This window comes from Monodelphis domestica, chromosome 3 (assembly GCF_027887165.1).
Source record: "Monodelphis domestica isolate mMonDom1 chromosome 3, mMonDom1.pri, whole genome shotgun sequence".
In the NCBI taxonomy this organism is placed as follows: Eukaryota; Metazoa; Chordata; class Mammalia; order Didelphimorphia; family Didelphidae; genus Monodelphis; species Monodelphis domestica.
The window spans coordinates 310,611,220-310,629,083 of NC_077229.1; the positions used below are offsets into that span (position 1 = coordinate 310,611,220).

A 17,864-nucleotide genomic window follows, 5' to 3' on the forward strand; every position below is an offset into this window, starting at 1 on the left:
TTCTTCCCATGCTGCCCCATTTTCATCACAACTATCCCTTTCACAAAGCATTCCTTTAATAATGCAAACTACTTTTGCTGAGGATTTGTTCCGGGACAGGGAAGAGCCAAGAATGACTTTAAAGTTTTGAAACAATTTAAATGACAGACTATTGATAACATTAATACAAGTCTTGAGAGTATCAGTGGAAAACAAGAAGTGTGCCAATTTCTCCTCCTGGCCCAATAATCTGGGGAATAACTAGCAATGTAGACAGTGGCAAAGGATGTGATATGAACATCCGAGGCAAAAGTCAGATTTCAGTTAAAGTTAAAATAAGAAAAGAGATAAAATAAAAGGAAGCTTCCTGAAAATAGGTAAGGATTTCAGTGGGTACAATGGAAGGAACAAGAAGAGGGACTATAGAGATCATTCTTGAGAACAGAGCTACCAATGGACATTTATAGAATCCTCTAAAACAGAAATATATTTGTTTCTATTGAAAGTATTAAAGTGTTTTGTAAATATTTTTAAAAATGCAGAAAATTATTTTCTTGTACTCCTGGTAGCATTGTGATTCCAGGTAAGTATTCACTGATCTTTTTCTTATAAGAGAATACAGATCCTTGTTATATGTACACGAAAAACACAAACAATTAACCAGTTACTCTCAATATTACCTAACGACTTAACTCACTTATTTTTTTAGGTAAGCATTCTTTTGCTTTCATCCTTATAAAGGATCCTTTCTCCAGTGTATTAGAGTTTAAAACTTGACTCTGTAAAGCTGGATTTAGAGATTATACGAATCATAAGAAACTGTACTTGGTCTATTCTTGATTCTGTGGGAATTTATTTTACATTGAGCTGCTAATCTTACATTATAATTAAATTCTAGCATAAAATCTGACTTTTTTGTTCTTGTAATCCATTTTATTTTAAGAATAAAAAACATCACTCCGATAATTGGCTGCTTGGTAACTAAGTTCAGAACTACCAATGCACTACTGAATGGGGTGGGTTAGCAATGTCTTCTTTTTTCCACGTGAAAGTACTCATATGCAATTAATTTCTCAATTAATAAAAGCCATGATCTGGAAGAAAAATGATAGTGCAAGAGCTATTTTAATCAATCATTTCTACTCACTATATAACAGTTGGCAAAGTAATCCTGGGATCCATTCCAAAAGCAATAAAACTTCAGTATGAGAAAAGAACAAAATTATCATGATGCTGTTTGCTTGCATCAGAGCACATGCCTTGAGAAATCCAAATAAAGCTTCAAGAACTTTTTTCTCCCCATCATTTTTTACATGAAGATTACAAAAAGTTAGGATAAGCAAATACAAAAGAAGGATTTTTAGCTAGCTTTCTGTAGAAATACTGGCTAATGCAGTGGTTTTGGTGTTACTCTAATGGTTTCTGAAGTGTACATTTTATATCAAAATTAGTAGCAGCACTGTGTGGATGAATGAGCAATCTTTTTAAACAGGGTAAAACAGATCCCTTAGGTTATGGGAGGTTTTCTCTGGCTGGAAGAGATTCGTTCAGTGCAAAAACCTTAATCATAATTTTAGTTTCAATTTCTCTGCTAAATATCTCTAAGGCACTTGGAGCTTTGATACATCATGTATAATTTTAATGAGAATGAAGCTAAGAGAGAAAAATCTTTGGGAAATTCTCCTCCAAATTATTGTGTCCAGTTGCATTGCTGGTGAAGCCAATGCAAAGAGTTATACCAAATGAACAGAAATGATGACCTTTAATAAAAAAAATCAACAGAAAGAATTAGTTCATAAGATCATGCATATAAAACTTAAAGAGATCCTACAGGGGTCTCTAATTCAATGTGTTATTGAATAGATAAGGAAACTGGAAATCCAAAGAGATTAAATGATTTGTCCCATATCACACAGGTATCAAGCATTAGAGACAGGGTTTGAACTCAGGTCTTCTGACTCCAGAGTCAAAGTTCTTTGTCCTGGACCATAACTTGTTCCCATGCACTAAAGAATATTGCTCTCTTTTTGTGTCCTCAGAAGACACATCTCTGAGATACAAGGGCGAGCATCCACATAATTGTTATGAATAGCTCACCTTAGTCTGGAATCCTAATGCAACATTGTCAAATAAGTGGTTAATGAACAGAAGGGCTTTTTATGACAGCAAACTGTTTCCTGTTGTGGTGGTTGTGGGTTAGTGGTCAATTTAAAAAGTTCATATGTGTATATATACTTATGTAGCTCATAATCATGTTATAGAGCTTTAAAAGTTACAAGTCAATTTTTAAAATACCACCTTCACATATATAGCTGATTAGCAAATGATGCAGCACTGAATTTCAAAAAAGAATTTAATGATCAGGAATTTAGTGCTGGTCAGGCCACTCATTAATTTATATTCCTTCCTTTTTTCCCCTTTGTAATACAGGATCTACACAGGAAGGGCTCACATAAGATGAGTCTAAGTACCATTTTGAGATGCTATGGGAAGATAGGATTTAGAAAAGGACACTTGACTGGCAAGGCTAAGAGGAAGGATTTCTTTGCCCTAACCATTAAAGCTCCCATAATCAAGTAACCTTAAAGGAAAATGTCATGTTTAAGTGAATAACATTAGTGATTTGCTATTTTTTAAAGTTTAAACTGTTCATAGAAGAATCCCTTAAATAGTGAGTTTTAATGGAACAGAATTGATTCTAGTTAAGAATGAAAAATCACTTTGGCTATTTCTCTAACTACCCTTGCTTATTATTAAAGCATAAGAACTGCCACAACTCATCAGTTTACCTAGCTCTGTGTTCTGTTAAAAAAATTACTGAATATGCTGTCTTCAAGGGTGTATGTCATTCCTATTATCTAGTTTCATGTTACATAGCTGGTAACATCCCTTGCTTGAGATCAAAGACAATAAGAAGTTAAGTGTAGACTGGTACTCACCTTCACTAACTCAGTATAACCAGTTTCTTTTGCAGTCCACCAAGGCTGGGCTTTGAGCCCATTCACATTGTAAAGTGAACGCTGCCAAACAGATGCAAAATGACCTCTCTTATGTCCAAGTTCATACCATTTGTATGCCTGAAAAATCAGAAAAAATAAAAAAATAAGATGTATTTTCAAACATCTAATCAAAAGCTATTAAAAAATAAGTTGAGCAATAAGATGTCAGGCTAGATAATTTCTATGATTCCCACAACCTCTCAAACTTCTCCAAAACAGAAACTATACACTAAAAATAAAGCAAATGCAATTGTCTCCATGGGACACCAAAAATCCAAAAGAAATTTAAAAACAAGCACAACGCAAAAATCTTAGAACTGACATTCACTGGCCCTCCCTTCTCCCATCTCCCACACTACCAGTATCAAAATAATTCTAACAGGCCCAATAATAAGACACAATTTTATATCAAAATCCACCCCTTTCTTGGTTCCCCTCTCTTAATTCTGGTGTTGTGTCCACCTGGCTTCTGGCTATGGAACTTTGCTCAGGCTTTGTCAGCCAGTTTGGCCACAGTCTTTCAAGCACAAAATTCTTCTAGGGGCTGCAACCTGGAAGCACCAAGACTGTAAAGCTCTGAACTGCTGTGGGTGCAGGGGGAGGACAGGCTCTGAACCACCTGTGTCGGATCAGAGAATTGAGAAAGAGAGGGACTGGGACAGATCAGCAAGACAATCCATTGTGCATATAAGGAGCTGTGTGGACTCCTCAAAGCCTGAAGGAAAAGCACAGCACCTAGCAGGGTCTAGTTCCACCTCCTCAAGTAATTTGTAGTATAGGCCTATGCTGGGCAACCATGAATTGTCCGATGTGGGAGAAGCTTGAGACATTTTAAGCTGTCAAGAAAACTACAATAAGAAAGGATAGAGTCAAAAAAGTGAATAATAAGGAAAATGGATGGCAAAAAAAAAGTCTTAAAAATCCCAAAGATTTCAGAAAGGAAAAAGACTCAGACTTTAACATAAATAAACCAGCAGGAAAAAACAATAACAGAAGGAAATATGGCCTCCAAATCTAATAAATTAATTCAGGCATCTCTGAATAAACACTTCAAAATGAAGGGAAATGACCCAATGCTTGATAAGACAGAGGAGCCTAAAGAATTAGAAGAGATCCTGGAACCACAATATGCTCCTGAGTAGTTAATTAAAAGAAAAATGGGTAATGAGACCAAAATTTATGTCCTGCACATCAAAAATAATGAATTGAAAAACTCGAATCATTAATGGCAACCCTCACTAAAGAAACAAAAGGGCTAACAATAGAATAGGAAAATGGATACATAGAAATAAAGGACAACCTAAAAGAACAGAAGTAAAAAACAGTAATGTTAAAAGAAAATATACCTGCTATGCAAGCAAAACATTCTGAAGTCAAACATGGGATGCACATAGACATCCTAAAGATTACTGGTCTCCAAGAAGACTATAACAGGTCAAAAAACATTAACATCAGATAGAGGGAATAATAATAGGGAAATGTATAGCATTCCTAAGAATAGAAAATGAAAATGCAATTGAAAAAAATTCAAAGATTGTCTCCTGAAAAATACCCAAGATTGCAAATTCTGAGATACCTACTGGTAAAATTTAATAGTTCAATTCATAAACAATTAGTTTTGCACATCTTTAGGAGAAAGATTTCCAAATACAAAGAAAAGGATATTCTAATAATATAAGCTTTTCTTACCCACTAGAAAAAGAGAAGAGGGAATAGAATAATGTCTTCTTTGAAGAGTAATAGAAATCAGTGTGCAGCCTAGCGTGACCTATCATGCAAATCTGACATTAACCATACAAGACAAAAGGCAAATGTTAAATAATAAAGAAGAGTTTGAAACATTTTTAGAAAGAAAACCAGAGCTGAAGAAAGTATTTGCTTCTCAAACATCCTATAAAAAGGAATTCTTTATTCCTTTTTTAATTTAATAAGGGGACCTGCAGGTCCTCTTACCATAGAGATGTATAGGGATTAACCAGCCCACAGTAACAGGAAGTAGGAACTGGGAGTCCCCTGCTGGGCCAGTGTCAGTTGCTGACAGTTAGGGGGCTCAACTGCCAACAGTTAGGTCTGTAGGTCGCTGACAGTTAAGGCTGGCAGTTGTGGGAAGTTGGCTGCTGGGCATGAGTTGGTCATCGGGGATTGGTTGCTAGTGGTGTGGGTTGGTGATTAGTTGGTTTGGGGCATTTATTTGCTGTAATATAAAGGTGGGCCTGAACTTACTGAGAGAGCTTTTGGCTTTAGCCTTTACAGGGCTTTTGGCCTTTTGGTTTGGGCTGTTAGGTTTATTCCCTTCCTTGACCTTTTTTTGGGTTGGAAGGTGACTGGTCTTCATTGACAGACCTAATTGGAGTTGGATTAAACACTGATTGGGTTGGTTTTGATTGGGCTGGATTGGGTTGGAACTTTGTGGGGTGGTTGTTATTACCAGTAGTTATATGCAGTTATAGATAGTAATTATAGGCAGTTATAGATAGTTATAGGATAACTAGTATAGACATTAGGAAATTTCTTTTTCTACATCTTTTCAATATTTCCCTCCTTTACTATATTTATTTTACATTAGAGACAAATGGAAGTTGGAGGAATGGGAGAGAGCATGGAAACAGAGGAAATTTCCAGGCAAATGTAGAGGTGGAATGGTAAACGTAAAAGAGAATAGATCAGTGGTGGGTTGCCTAATCAAGGATAATATCCCTACCACAGGGCAACGTCCTTAGTCACCTGCAATAATTGGCATTATTCTGGAAATGAGGCACGATGAAAAGGGGAATAGATGGGGCAAGCCCTAAAAGGAAGTGGCAGAAAGTACCTAGGTGATAGACCTAGAATCCCAAAATCAAGATCAAGTTATCCTAAAAGGGATTCCTTGTTAGCTTTGATTGTGTGAAGAATATAGAGAAACGAGAAGGACTAAGGAATTATATAGGGATCATGAACCTTGAGAGTAAGGGTTTAAAGTAAACAGAAAGTGGATAAAATAAATAGAAATTAAATAATGAAGAAAGTGAGTGAAATACCTTTTGAAAAGGGACTCAAAAACAAAATTTTAAAAGTAGAGAGTAAGACTGAAGGGGAGGAGAAGAAAGGAAAATACCAAAAGAGAAGAGATCAAAGGTGAAGGAAAGAAAGCCAAGGGGAACAGGGTCATGTCTTTAAAAAGATGAAAATAAAGAAACTGAAAGAACATAATCCTGTGTCCACAGCAGAAGAGAGAATTTGTAAATGAAAACTTCTGTACAGAAAACATTTATGCATTCAGTATAAGGAAGTGATTGAAAGAGGGAAAAATTTTTTGTATTTAAAAAAATGTATGATGAATACACAGAAGTATGGAAAGATCTATATGAACTGATACAGAGTAAAGTAAGCAGTCAAGAAAAAATATGCATGATAACTAAAACAATGTAAATAGAAAGAAGAATGATACCCCAAAAAACATCAAAAATAAATGTAACAAAATTATAAAGACTAAGTGGGATTCAAATAATAAAATATGAGAAGATATTCCCAATGTACTCCATCATAATGGTAGGAGTCGAAACACTTTGCATGTTTTTGGATTTTCTCAGTCACTCGTATTGACTCTTTTCCCCCCCTCTTTCCAAAGAATATTATTTATCATATGGAATGAATTCCAGGGAGAGAAGGAAGAGGGATGCATGGGATACTGGTGATATAAGAAAAAAACATTAGTAAAAAACTTATTTTAAAAAGTAAAGGGGCATGGGGGCAGCTGGGTAGCTCAGTGGATTAAGAGTCAGGCCTAGAGACAGGAGGTCCTAGGTTCAAATCTGGCCTCAGACACTTCCCAGTTGTGTGACCCTGGGCAAGTCACTTAACACCCATTGCCTAGCCCTTATCATTCACAATACAAAGTATTGACTCCAAGATGGAAGGTAAGGGTTTTAATTAAAAAAAAAAAGTAAAGGGAAAAATTAAGTGTTTGAGAGATTAGGACCTAAGATTTCACCAATTGGGGTAGAAGTGGGGACTGGGCAGAGCCAACTTCTAGATGAGGAAACTTCTTTTACTGATGAAGGTGAGAATTCCTACCTTTTATATAAGACTTTGAGAGTTGCCTGGGGCAGTGAGAAGTGAAGTCACTTACCCCCTTAGGTCACAAAGGTAATAATAGATTTTTCTAAAGGTACTCAATGGAAAAATATTTCAATTTCTGCTTCCAGAATGAACTTCTTAAATCTCACCTTCAAGGGTACTTAGGTAATATAAGGGTTTTTCACAATTTATCCAAAGCCTCTGGGTCATATGAATTAAGATATTTGAAAAGCAAGAAGGTTTACAAATATCAAAAATGTTTTCTGTAACACAGAGCAAACCAAAACAACAAGGTGGAATTTCCCAGAAAAAAAAAAAAAAAGAACCTGAAAGATATAAAGTTTTGTTAATGGTGGACAAAATATAAGGTAATATTCATGACTTTTAAAAAACACTTTTGTTTTTAACAGTTTCTTTTTCAACTGTAGAATAGAAATAATAATTGCACCTACCTCCTAGTTTTGTTGTAAGGATCAAATGTGATAATATCTGTAAAAATCATTTAATCTAGCTCCTAGTAAATTAGAGATACTTTATAAATGCTTATACCCTTCCTCTTCCTCCAGCATATGGGGAATCATTTTGTGACTTCAAGATAATTGTTACATGATGTAGTGTGTTTTTGGGACAACTAGTCTTTTCAAAGACAGCTGTCTGGAAAGTATGCTTCTCCATATGTCCCTTTTTGAATGGAAGCCCCATATGCTATCAAAGAAGCCCTTTCCATGTTTCTTACATGGTGCCCCTTCCATACCCTTTCATACAGTATGTCTACTGATTCATTTATTCCTTATCCTTCCAGTTAGTGGAAATTAACATCTAATTATATTAATCTCATAATATCTGTAATAAATTGGTTGCCTCACCAGAATTATGATCATATATATATTGACCTTCATGTTCAGACACTTTTAAAATCACATTCTCATCTTTGTTTAAGAGGATGGATCAATTAGAAAAACTAAAGTTTTATAGGCAGTTTCTCAAATAGAAGTCTCATCTAAAATATGTAGAGAAATTTGTCAAATATATAGGAATGCCAATTGATAAATGGTTAAAAATGACAGAGTTTTTGGATGAAGACATCAAAGCTATATACAACTATATGAAGAAATGCTCTAAACCATTATTAAGGAAATGCAAATCAAAGCAACCGTGAGATATCATCTCACACCTATCACATTGGCTAAGCTTATGAAAAGCTGATGAAAAAGCTGATGACAAAATAACAAATGTTGGAAAGGATGTGGGAAAATTGGGACATTAATACACTATTGGTGGAACTGTGATCCAACCATTTTGGAAAATGATCAGGAATTGTGCTCAAAGAGTTACAAATCTGTGTCTACCATTTGACCCAGCAATACCACTATTAGGTTTATTTCTGAAGGTGATCAGGAAAAATGAAAACGAATTGATATGTTCTAAAATATTTATAGCAGCTGTCTTTGGAAGCAAAGAACTGGGAATTGAAGAGATGCCCACCATTTGGTGAATGTCTATAGCTTGTGACATATGATGGTGATGGAAATCTACTACACAGTAAGAAGTGATGAACAGGGTAACTTTGAAAAAATATGGAAAGACCTATATGAAATTAGGAGAAGGGAAATAAGTCAAACCAAGAGAATATTATATACAGCAACAGAAATACTGTTTGGAGACTGAGGTGTATGTCCACCACCAGAGAAAGAACTGATAAATGGGAATAAGTAAGATATAGTTTTATATTTGCATATATCATTTTGTCAAATTATATCTTCTCTAGGGCAAGGTGGAAAGGGAGGTAATCAACTGGATATTTTAATGTAACAGAAAAATACACAAATAAATAAATTTAAGTTTTAAAAAAGAAAACACTATCTCCTTAACTCATTCTGGAGTTAATCAATTTGGATACTAAGACATAAGTTCTAGTTAATTGTTATGGATATTTAATATGTTTAAAATGTCAAAATGGGGATTGGGGAGTGTGAAGTATTTTAAATATTTTATTAAAATAAATTAGTTTGCCATAAAAGGCAATGGGAAGTCTAAAAAAAAAAACAAAGAATGTACTTCTTTAGGAAAAAAGCTAGCCAGTTTATTATTTATTTTTTATAATCCTGATTTTATCACAAAGGGAAGATCATGTTTTTATTCATATGCATATACATGCTAGGAAATAAAATAACAAAATATTTCAGATGAGGAAAAGTCTTTTTAATCACTCCTATATGTTGTCCTTGTCCATATATTTAGCTTAAAAGTGCCTTTATCTGACAAAGGAATTTATTTCAGCCTTTCATCTTTGAAATTTTAAAAAACAATTAAAAAGTATTTGCTGTTCTAACTATATTTGTCTAATATTTGAGACTTGCTTTCCTTATGTCTAGTGTTCCAGTTAATAAAATGAATAATAAGACACAACTAAATAACAATAATAAAATGACATTTTAAAAGTCTGATGGCATATTAATTTTGAATCATCAAGGGATCTATTTTTAAAGATATATGTTCACCAAGAAAAAAGCAGGAGAGAAGTCTGTCTTAAAACCAAAAGTAGAGAAGCATGATTTTAAGTCAGGAACTCTGGATCTAACTGGAACCTCTAAATGAGTTATTGTTTTTTGTTTTGTTTTGTTTTTTCACTGTACTTGACTTTTAGGAGAGAACTATAAGAATAAACTATATTAGAGATGTTATAAAATCACTTCTCAAGAAGCCTGGTGTGTGACTGTTTCTGTCTCTATTTTTATTTCACTTCTCCTTTTCCTCCCTTTTCATCTCTGTCTCTCTCGGTGCCTGTCTGTCTCTGTCTGTCTGTCTAACACACAGACACCTACTCTTCCTTGGTTTCAATTATCTCTATGTAGATGGCTCCTAGGTGTATATATCCAGCACTAATCTCTCTCCTCACATCCAGTCCCAAATGCTCAACTGCCAATTCTAAAATTCTGTATGCCTAAAACAGTTTCCTATTAAATCCTCTTCCTAATTTTCCAAATTTTTCCAAGCCCTTCACCATCTTTCCAAGCATCCAAATTTGAAAGCTTAATATCTTCCTCATCTTAACCCACACTCACTCCATTTTTCACTTGGTCATCAATTTTTATTTCTGTATCAACTTTCAAATCTGTCTATTCTTAGTTCAAGCAGCATAATTATTCTTCCCGATCTCAGTTTATCCTCCCTCCCATCCATCAACTACAAAGTTACCAAATTAATATTCCTAAAACAAAGTCTGACCGTGGCATTTCTCTGTATAATAATCTTGAGTGTTTGTAGGATCTCTAGAATAAAGTACAAACTTTCTCAGTTTGGAACTTAAAACTCTTCACAGCTAGTCCAGTGGAGAGAACCCTGAGCCTGGAATCAAGAAGGCAGGAGTAAAAGTTTGATCTCAGACATTTAGTAGCTCTGTGATCCTGGGCAACACTTGACTTCAGTTTGCCCCAGTTTCCTCATTTGTAAGAGAAAGATAATAATAGCACCTACTTTCCAGGGTTGTTGTAAAGATAAAATGAGATAATAATTGGAAAGCCTTAGCATACTGCCTGGCACATTTGGGGTTTTGGGTTTTCCATTTCCTTCTCCACTTCATTCTAGAGTTGAGAAAGCTGAAGTTAACAGGGTTAAGTGACTTGCCCAGGGTCCATGGCTAGTAAGTGCCTAGGGCCCAATTTGAACTCAAGAAGAGAAGTCTTCCTGACTCTAAGTCTGGCAATTGTACCAGTAGCTGTTCACAGAATGTTAAATATTATTATTTTTATTTTAATCAATCCTAATTTTCTGGCCTGATTCTTCTTCAGCTTATAATTAAGCTGGTTTACTGGAAATAATAATGATAACAAAAACAATAATGATAATAAAAGCAATAAAAATAACATTAATAGCTAATAGAGAATGTTTGAAGATTTGTAAAATGTTTTATATAGCGAACTCATTTGATCCTCATAATAAGCCTGAATAGGTACTATTATTATCCCCATTTTAAAAATGAGAAAATAGAAAGAAGCTAAGAGACCTCCCTTATTTGCCCAGGAACATACATATAGGAAGTATCTGAATTATGATTTATACTCATCTTTCTGATTCCTCCTCTGGAATACTCTCCACTATAATATTAACTGTCTATGGAATTGACATTGTCTCTTTGATTTCCATATGTCCATATGACATCCATGGATGTCGCCATGTCTAAAATGTATTCCCTCTTTGTCTCTGCCTTCTTAGAATCCCCAATTCCTTTTAAAATTTAGCTCAAACCCTACCTTCTTTATAAAGTCATTCTGGAGCTCACAGTTTTTAATGTTCTTCCCTTTACCTTAATGGCCTTGGATTTCTTTACCCATGTATACTATTGTAGTCTTTTCTTCCCTCCTCTTTAGACAATACATAAAGGCAGGAATTATTTTATTTTCATTTCAATATTCCTAACTTCTTTCATATTACAAGTATTACAACGGATATTACAAGTAGCCCTTCTATACCATGGGGGTGGAGGCCAAGGCACCCCAATGATCTGGAAAATTCACCTAAAATGTTTTCCCCCCCTTATACCAGAGAAGAAGTTTGAATTTCTTTCCTTTTCTTTTATGGGATATTTACAGTAGCTTATATGTCTTTATTAGTTACTAAACTTTTTAAGAGATCTCTATATTTCTAGACTGTGTCTGTCATTTGCTGGCTTTCATATTCTTTTCTCAAACTTTAACTGTTTACTTATTTTAAAAAAGAAATTGTGTATATTTATGGTATTAAAATAAAATATGTTGATATTATATATAAAACTATTCACATATTTTATGCAATTCTAAGTTTCTAAAATTTTTCTGTGTTATCTGTAGATTCCTCAAAGTTCTCAGAATATTGGTCTATTTCCTAGGGTGGGATTGGTCTTGAATTCGACCAATCCCATGCTAAGGAGGGGTCATTCCCCCTACTTCTGGGCACAGGATTCATCTATAGAAGGACCAATCCTGTGCCTAGGAGAGAACTTTGAATGGAACTTGATTCAAAGTTTAGAGAGTTAGTGAATTTCAGGCAGAGGGAAACTCCAGTTGTTTTTTCTTTAATAAAGTTTTAAAAAAAGAAAAAAAGTTCCCCAGAATTCCCATTTAATTTCTTATGCTGGCCCATGATATATCAAAACTACAATGGGAAAATCAGCAATGTGGAAGCAATACCTGTATACTGCAAATAGGAATTAATAAATATTTGCTGAATTATTTTAAAGATATCTTTACACGTTAATTCAAACTCCTTTTTGCATGAAACATTTATGAACCCTTTGACACTAGTATGGATAATTACATAAGCTTCCATGGACCCTGGGCAGGATCTGTCACATTAGGGAGAAGCCACGATCTTACTCCTGGATGGCCTTTGCCACTCAGTGCCAGTATCGTATTACAGGATCCAGGCTCATATTCATTCCAAAAGGTGTGTTTACCAGGGAAGAAAAAAGGTTTGGTTCACAGTGCCATATTCGATGTAGTTAATTGATCTATTCATAACTGCCTTTTTATTAGAAGGCAATGTTGTTGATGGGGTTTTTTGCTGGATTTTTGTGAAAGTGGCTGACAAGAATGTTAGGACCTCCATCCTTTGCATGCTGAACATAAATGGCAGATGAGCTCTGGGTAGCAGCTGTTTACAAGGTCCACTGCTATTCCTAGTTCTGCCTCTCTAGCTTAGAAACTACATGCCAATTCTACTCTAGGAGGAAAATGCTGTGGTTTCATTATTATTCCCTACCAGTCAATAGCTAGTTCATATTCTACTCTAAGAGGAAAATGCTGCTGTTTCATTATTATTCCCCAGTAGTCAATAGCTAGTACAAAATATCTTAAATTGAGAATGTTTTTTTTTTCTTTCCTGTCTACTTTGATTTGACTGGCTTCATCAGAGAGCAACTCTTTAGGACTCTTAATAGTGTTCATTCTTCATGAATGTCATGCCCAGATGAACTGACAGGAAAGAATGCGTCTCTACATTTCATCTTCCCTCTACTTCTCTTTACACTGGGTTTTTCCATCTTCCTCTATTTCTAGTATCTCTATGACTGCTAGCCATTTTCCTTTCACACTCTTATTTAGAGCTTTTTTCTTTTCATTTTCTCTATTTTCATTTTCCCTTTAATTCCTTTAAGTCCTGGAGTGAGTAAGTAGCACAGTAGTTAAAAATGCTGAGCTTGGAATCAATAAGACCTGGGTTCAAATTTTGTTTCAAATGCTTAGTAACTGTGTGAATCTGGGCAAGTCATTTAACCTCTCTCAGTCTCCATTGACAAATCTGTAAAATGAGGATAATGAGAGCATCTGACTCACAAAATGGTAGTAAGGATATAATGAGGGAGATAAATTCTAAATCTTAAAGTGCTATAATAAATTATATTACTGTCTTTTTTTTCTATTTGGTACCCCTGACACAATCCTTCTCAAAAAATATACATCCAAGAAGTAACTGTGAGAGAAAAAGTGCTATAAACACACACAAACAAACATATACATGTCCTTTGTTTCTATGAAAGACACTGGACTATCAAAGAAAATGGAGTTGATGAGTCTGAGCATGCAAAAATTACTCTAGTATAAAATGAAGTCTTGCTGAATATGAAAAATTTGGACAAATCTTTTCTACTTCTAGAGCTAAAATTCCAGGATAGGTCTTTAGTATTTAACTTCTAGGATACTGAAATGACCCAAAGCTTGTTTTTCTGCTTCTTTTTCTTTCCCTCTATTCTATCCCTTACAAATTTGCTAGACCTACTTCCTTGGATGTTTGATTGTAAGCTTGCAGGAAGTAAGCGCCATATCTTTTCTTTAAATTCATTCCCTTCACTATCTAGAAAAACATTCAACTCAGATGGTATTCAGTAAATATGGTCTACATAACAGATAACATGAAGGTAATTCAGTAAAACAGCTCATTGATACTTCACATTCCTGAATTAGTGCATATGTAAAAATACATTTCATGGTACATTTCAAAGTGTTTTCCATTCATCTTAATAGAGGGTGACCTAACATCTTTGTGCATTTTAAAATTTTAATAGCTTTTGGAATACTCTATGTAACAGATTGTGTTCCCCACTCACTACACGCAGAGCAATATGTCTGGGGAATAAAATGATGAAATAATGCATAGTCCCTCTGCCCTCATGGAGCTTACAATCTAATAAGGAGGCGCAAAATAGACATAAATAAAATGATGATGTGAAATAAAGCACAGCATGTTGCATATAAAATAAATGCACATTAAGTACATGAGTGAGGCACAAAATTGCTATAAGAAGTAAGAGTAGGAAAGAACATTATTAACTAAGAGGATCAAGAAAGGCTTTATTTGAATTGGGTTTTGAAGGAAAAAGAATTTCAATAGATAAAAGGTAAGTATCAGGAGAGGAATGAAGGGCACTTCTAGAAATAATATAAGCTAAGATACTTGAAGAATAGTTCCATATTTCTAATTGTGATTTCATTGGTGAGGATTCTCCCTCCATAATAAAGAATGAAAAACCTTAATATATGATCTTAGAGAACTGTTATACTTACAAATTTTATCTGACTGAGGCCAATTTCCAAGCTCAGCTAGGCTAGACCACAGAAGAGAGATAAATAGCCTGTTTTTGGACAGTCTTAACATCTTCCTAGTTTGGTAGGAACCTGATAGAGTTTATACCCTGAAAGAAACCAGGATGTCTTGGAGGTGATCAAAATTGGCTTTCAATTGATATGTTAAAAACCAGGAAAATATAGACAACATTGAGGAATTTTATTCATAAAACCGTATTTGTTCAATAAAAGCAATTTTGGACAACGATTATCTGTGAAAACCTGGTTACTCTAAGCAATGCCCTGATCTGAGACAATCCTAAAAGACTTAGGACTATCCATCTCCAGAGGAAAAAAACTGTAGGGTCTTCTTTCACATCAGTGTGTTTTAGATTTTATCCTGAGGTTTTGGTTATGGATGACTTTGCTCTTACAACAATGGCCAATATAGAAGTGTGGTTTGCATGAAAATACAAAAATGGGGAAAAATGTGTTTGTGTGTGTGAGAGAGAGACAAAGACAGAGACAGAGACAGAAACAGAGAAAGAGACAGAGATAGAAACAGAAACAGAGAAAGAAAAAGAGATTAATCCACTTTGGCAGTCTGGTACAGCTTTAGGTTTCCTTCTCAAAATAATGTCTCCAAATTCACAAAACAAAGTACATATTATCCTATGAGAAATCAAATACTTTGAAATAGTTATAAAATTTTAAGAACTCGTGGTCTAGTCTAACTGGAATGGAGGGCAATAATTTGAGATAAGGTTATAGGCATGATGTACTACAAGAATGTGAAAATCCTAGAGTGTCAAACTAATGAATCTACATTTTAGTTGGTAAGTAACAGGGAGTCACATCAGAGTTTGGAATAGAGAAGTGACATGAGCAGATCAATGCATAAGAAAAATTAACCTGGTAGTTGTGTGAAAAATAGATCAGAAGAAAAGATTGGCTATGAGAAGGCTCTCTGAGGAAGGCTTTTACAATAGTTCTATCAGCTAGGAATGAGGGCTTGTACTACAATGTTGGGACTGGGAGCCCATCAATAAGAGCTGAGTGCGGGTCTTGTTCAGCTTCTGTATATCCTCCAGCTCTGGGCACACAGAAGATTTGCATAGATATGAAGTACCATTGAAGAGTTGGCAGCTATGTGGGAGAGAAGGGGAGGGAAAAAGATTTCTAGGTAATATCAAGAGGGGATGATGAATGAAAGGTGGTACCACTGACAAATATTCTGAAGTCATAAAAAAGGAGGAGAATTTGAGAGAAAGACAAGCCCAATTTTAAATAGGCAATTAGATGTACTTGTCAGACATCAAAGAAAAGATAACAAGATCATAGATTTAGTGCTGAAAGGAAACTTTGAGACCATTGAGCTCAGTCCCTTCATTTGAAAGATGAGGAAACTCTGGCCAAGGGGTTTAATAACTTTCCCAAGATCATAAAAATAGTAAGAGGAAGAGGTCGACTTTTAACCCCAGTCCGGTTATAAGAAAGTGGTAACAGAAGTCTTGAGTTTAGAATTGAGGTCCAAACTGGTGAGAAAATCTCAAGACTCATAAAATCTTTAAGCTCACGGCCTGTGTCCTTATGACCTCCAGGATCAAACAAAATCTTGTTTAGTTTTTAAGGTCCTTCATAATTCGACCCCTTCCTACTTTTTCATTCTTCTCAGACATCCATCATTCTCCTGGTCTTCTCACTTTTCCTTAAACATGACACTCCATCCTCTTACTCTATGCCTTTTCACTGGCTCTCCCCAATGCCTAGAATGTTCTCCTTCTTTATCTTTCCTTCTTGGTTTGACTGTCTCAGAAAAAACTCCATGTTCTGCAAGAGGTCTTTTGCAATCTCCCTCAATGACTGTGGCTTCCCTCTTAGATCACCTCCAAGGTACTCTATCTTGTACATACAGAGTTCTTTGCCTGCTGTTTCCCCCAGTGAATACGGGCTGCCTAAGGGCAGGGACCATATTTTTACTTTTCTTTGTCTCTATCCTCAAAGGTTTGCACAGTGCCTATAGCACACGGTGAACATTTGATAAATGCTTGCTGACTTGACTTTTCATCTTTGTATTGTATGTATGTACTGCCAAGGACAGTAACTTACACATAGTGAAGTGCTTAAAAATGTTTTTGAGTGAAATTGGAAGTTATCTATAGAAAGCTGAAGTTAAAGGAGTGAGATTCTCAGAGAAATGTATGAAAGGGGCTTGTTTTTATAGTAGTAAGTTACCAGTATGCTTCCCTGTGATGTCTTTGCAAAGAACAGCTTACCTCTCTACTCTCCACATTAATGCTAAGTGAGTTTGTGGATCACTCCTAAAGATTCAAATTCTAAATTCTAAACAAATGCTTTGAGAAAGAACTGGGTTTTTTGTTGTTTTTGGTTTTGGTTTTTTTTTGTGACTGAGACAACAAAAGTCTCTTTTCAACCAAGCTGTGAAAAAGAACATGGATTTCCTGTATCTGTCATTGGCCCTGGTTTCTATAATGTTCAAAGACAAATTCAATGTGTCTTGTGTGACAAATGCATTTATAACAATCAGGCACAGACATTTATTCAATGTTGGACAGATACTGTCAGCAAAATCTTGCCTCTGTCTGTCATTCAAAGGAACTGAGGGTCATTTCCATCACAAAAGGTGTAAAGAAGCCAAAATACTTATTAGTCAGCAATTTTGGCTCCCTTCTTTCAATTCACTCTTAATACCACACAATATTTCAGCTGTCAGAGTGACAAGTTGTGTAGGAACAGATACGGAAAAATAGAAACACGTACAGAAAATAGTGTCAATTATCTAAACCTCTATTAGTCCAAATTGGTTCATGTTTTTTGCCAGTAAATTCCCTGTCACAAACCCTCTTGATTTTCTGAATCCACAATAATCCACAGTTAGATTCATGCCTCTGAATAATTGAAGAAAATAAAAGCTATATTATACTTACCTATGTATGCATTGGAGATACATAATTTAATTATTATAAACAACAATTCAGTTTCCTACTTTGAGCTTTTATTCCTGGACTTTCAAGGAGTGATCCATGCCTGATGGATCTATAGCCCCGTGCATTTGTCTTAAAAATCAGTATGAATTATTTTTTTTTCATAGAATATAAAAGTAGAGCCAGATGGGAACTTAAAGTAAAATTGAGTAAAATTTCCTTTTTTTTTTTAATTTTTTTTAACCCTTACCTTCTGTCTTAGAACCAATAGCAGCTATTAGTTCTAACATAGAAGAGTGGTAAGGGTTAGGCAATGGGGGCTAAGTGACTTGCCCAGGGTCACC

At 35.0% G+C, this 17,864-nt stretch overlaps 1 protein-coding gene across 10 annotated transcripts in view; it reads right to left on the reverse strand.

Moving 5' to 3' along the window:
* ASPH (aspartate beta-hydroxylase) overlaps window positions 1-17,864 on the reverse strand; it is a 261,874-nt gene that overhangs the window by 37,554 nt on the left and 206,456 nt on the right. For all 10 annotated transcript variants that reach the window (XM_056823966.1, XM_056823963.1, XM_056823968.1 and 7 more), the window contains one exon: window positions 2,919-3,056. In XM_056823966.1, coding sequence (XP_056679944.1) covers window positions 2,919-3,056 — 138 coding nt within the window. The remainder of the gene's footprint in view (window positions 1-2,918; window positions 3,057-17,864) is intronic.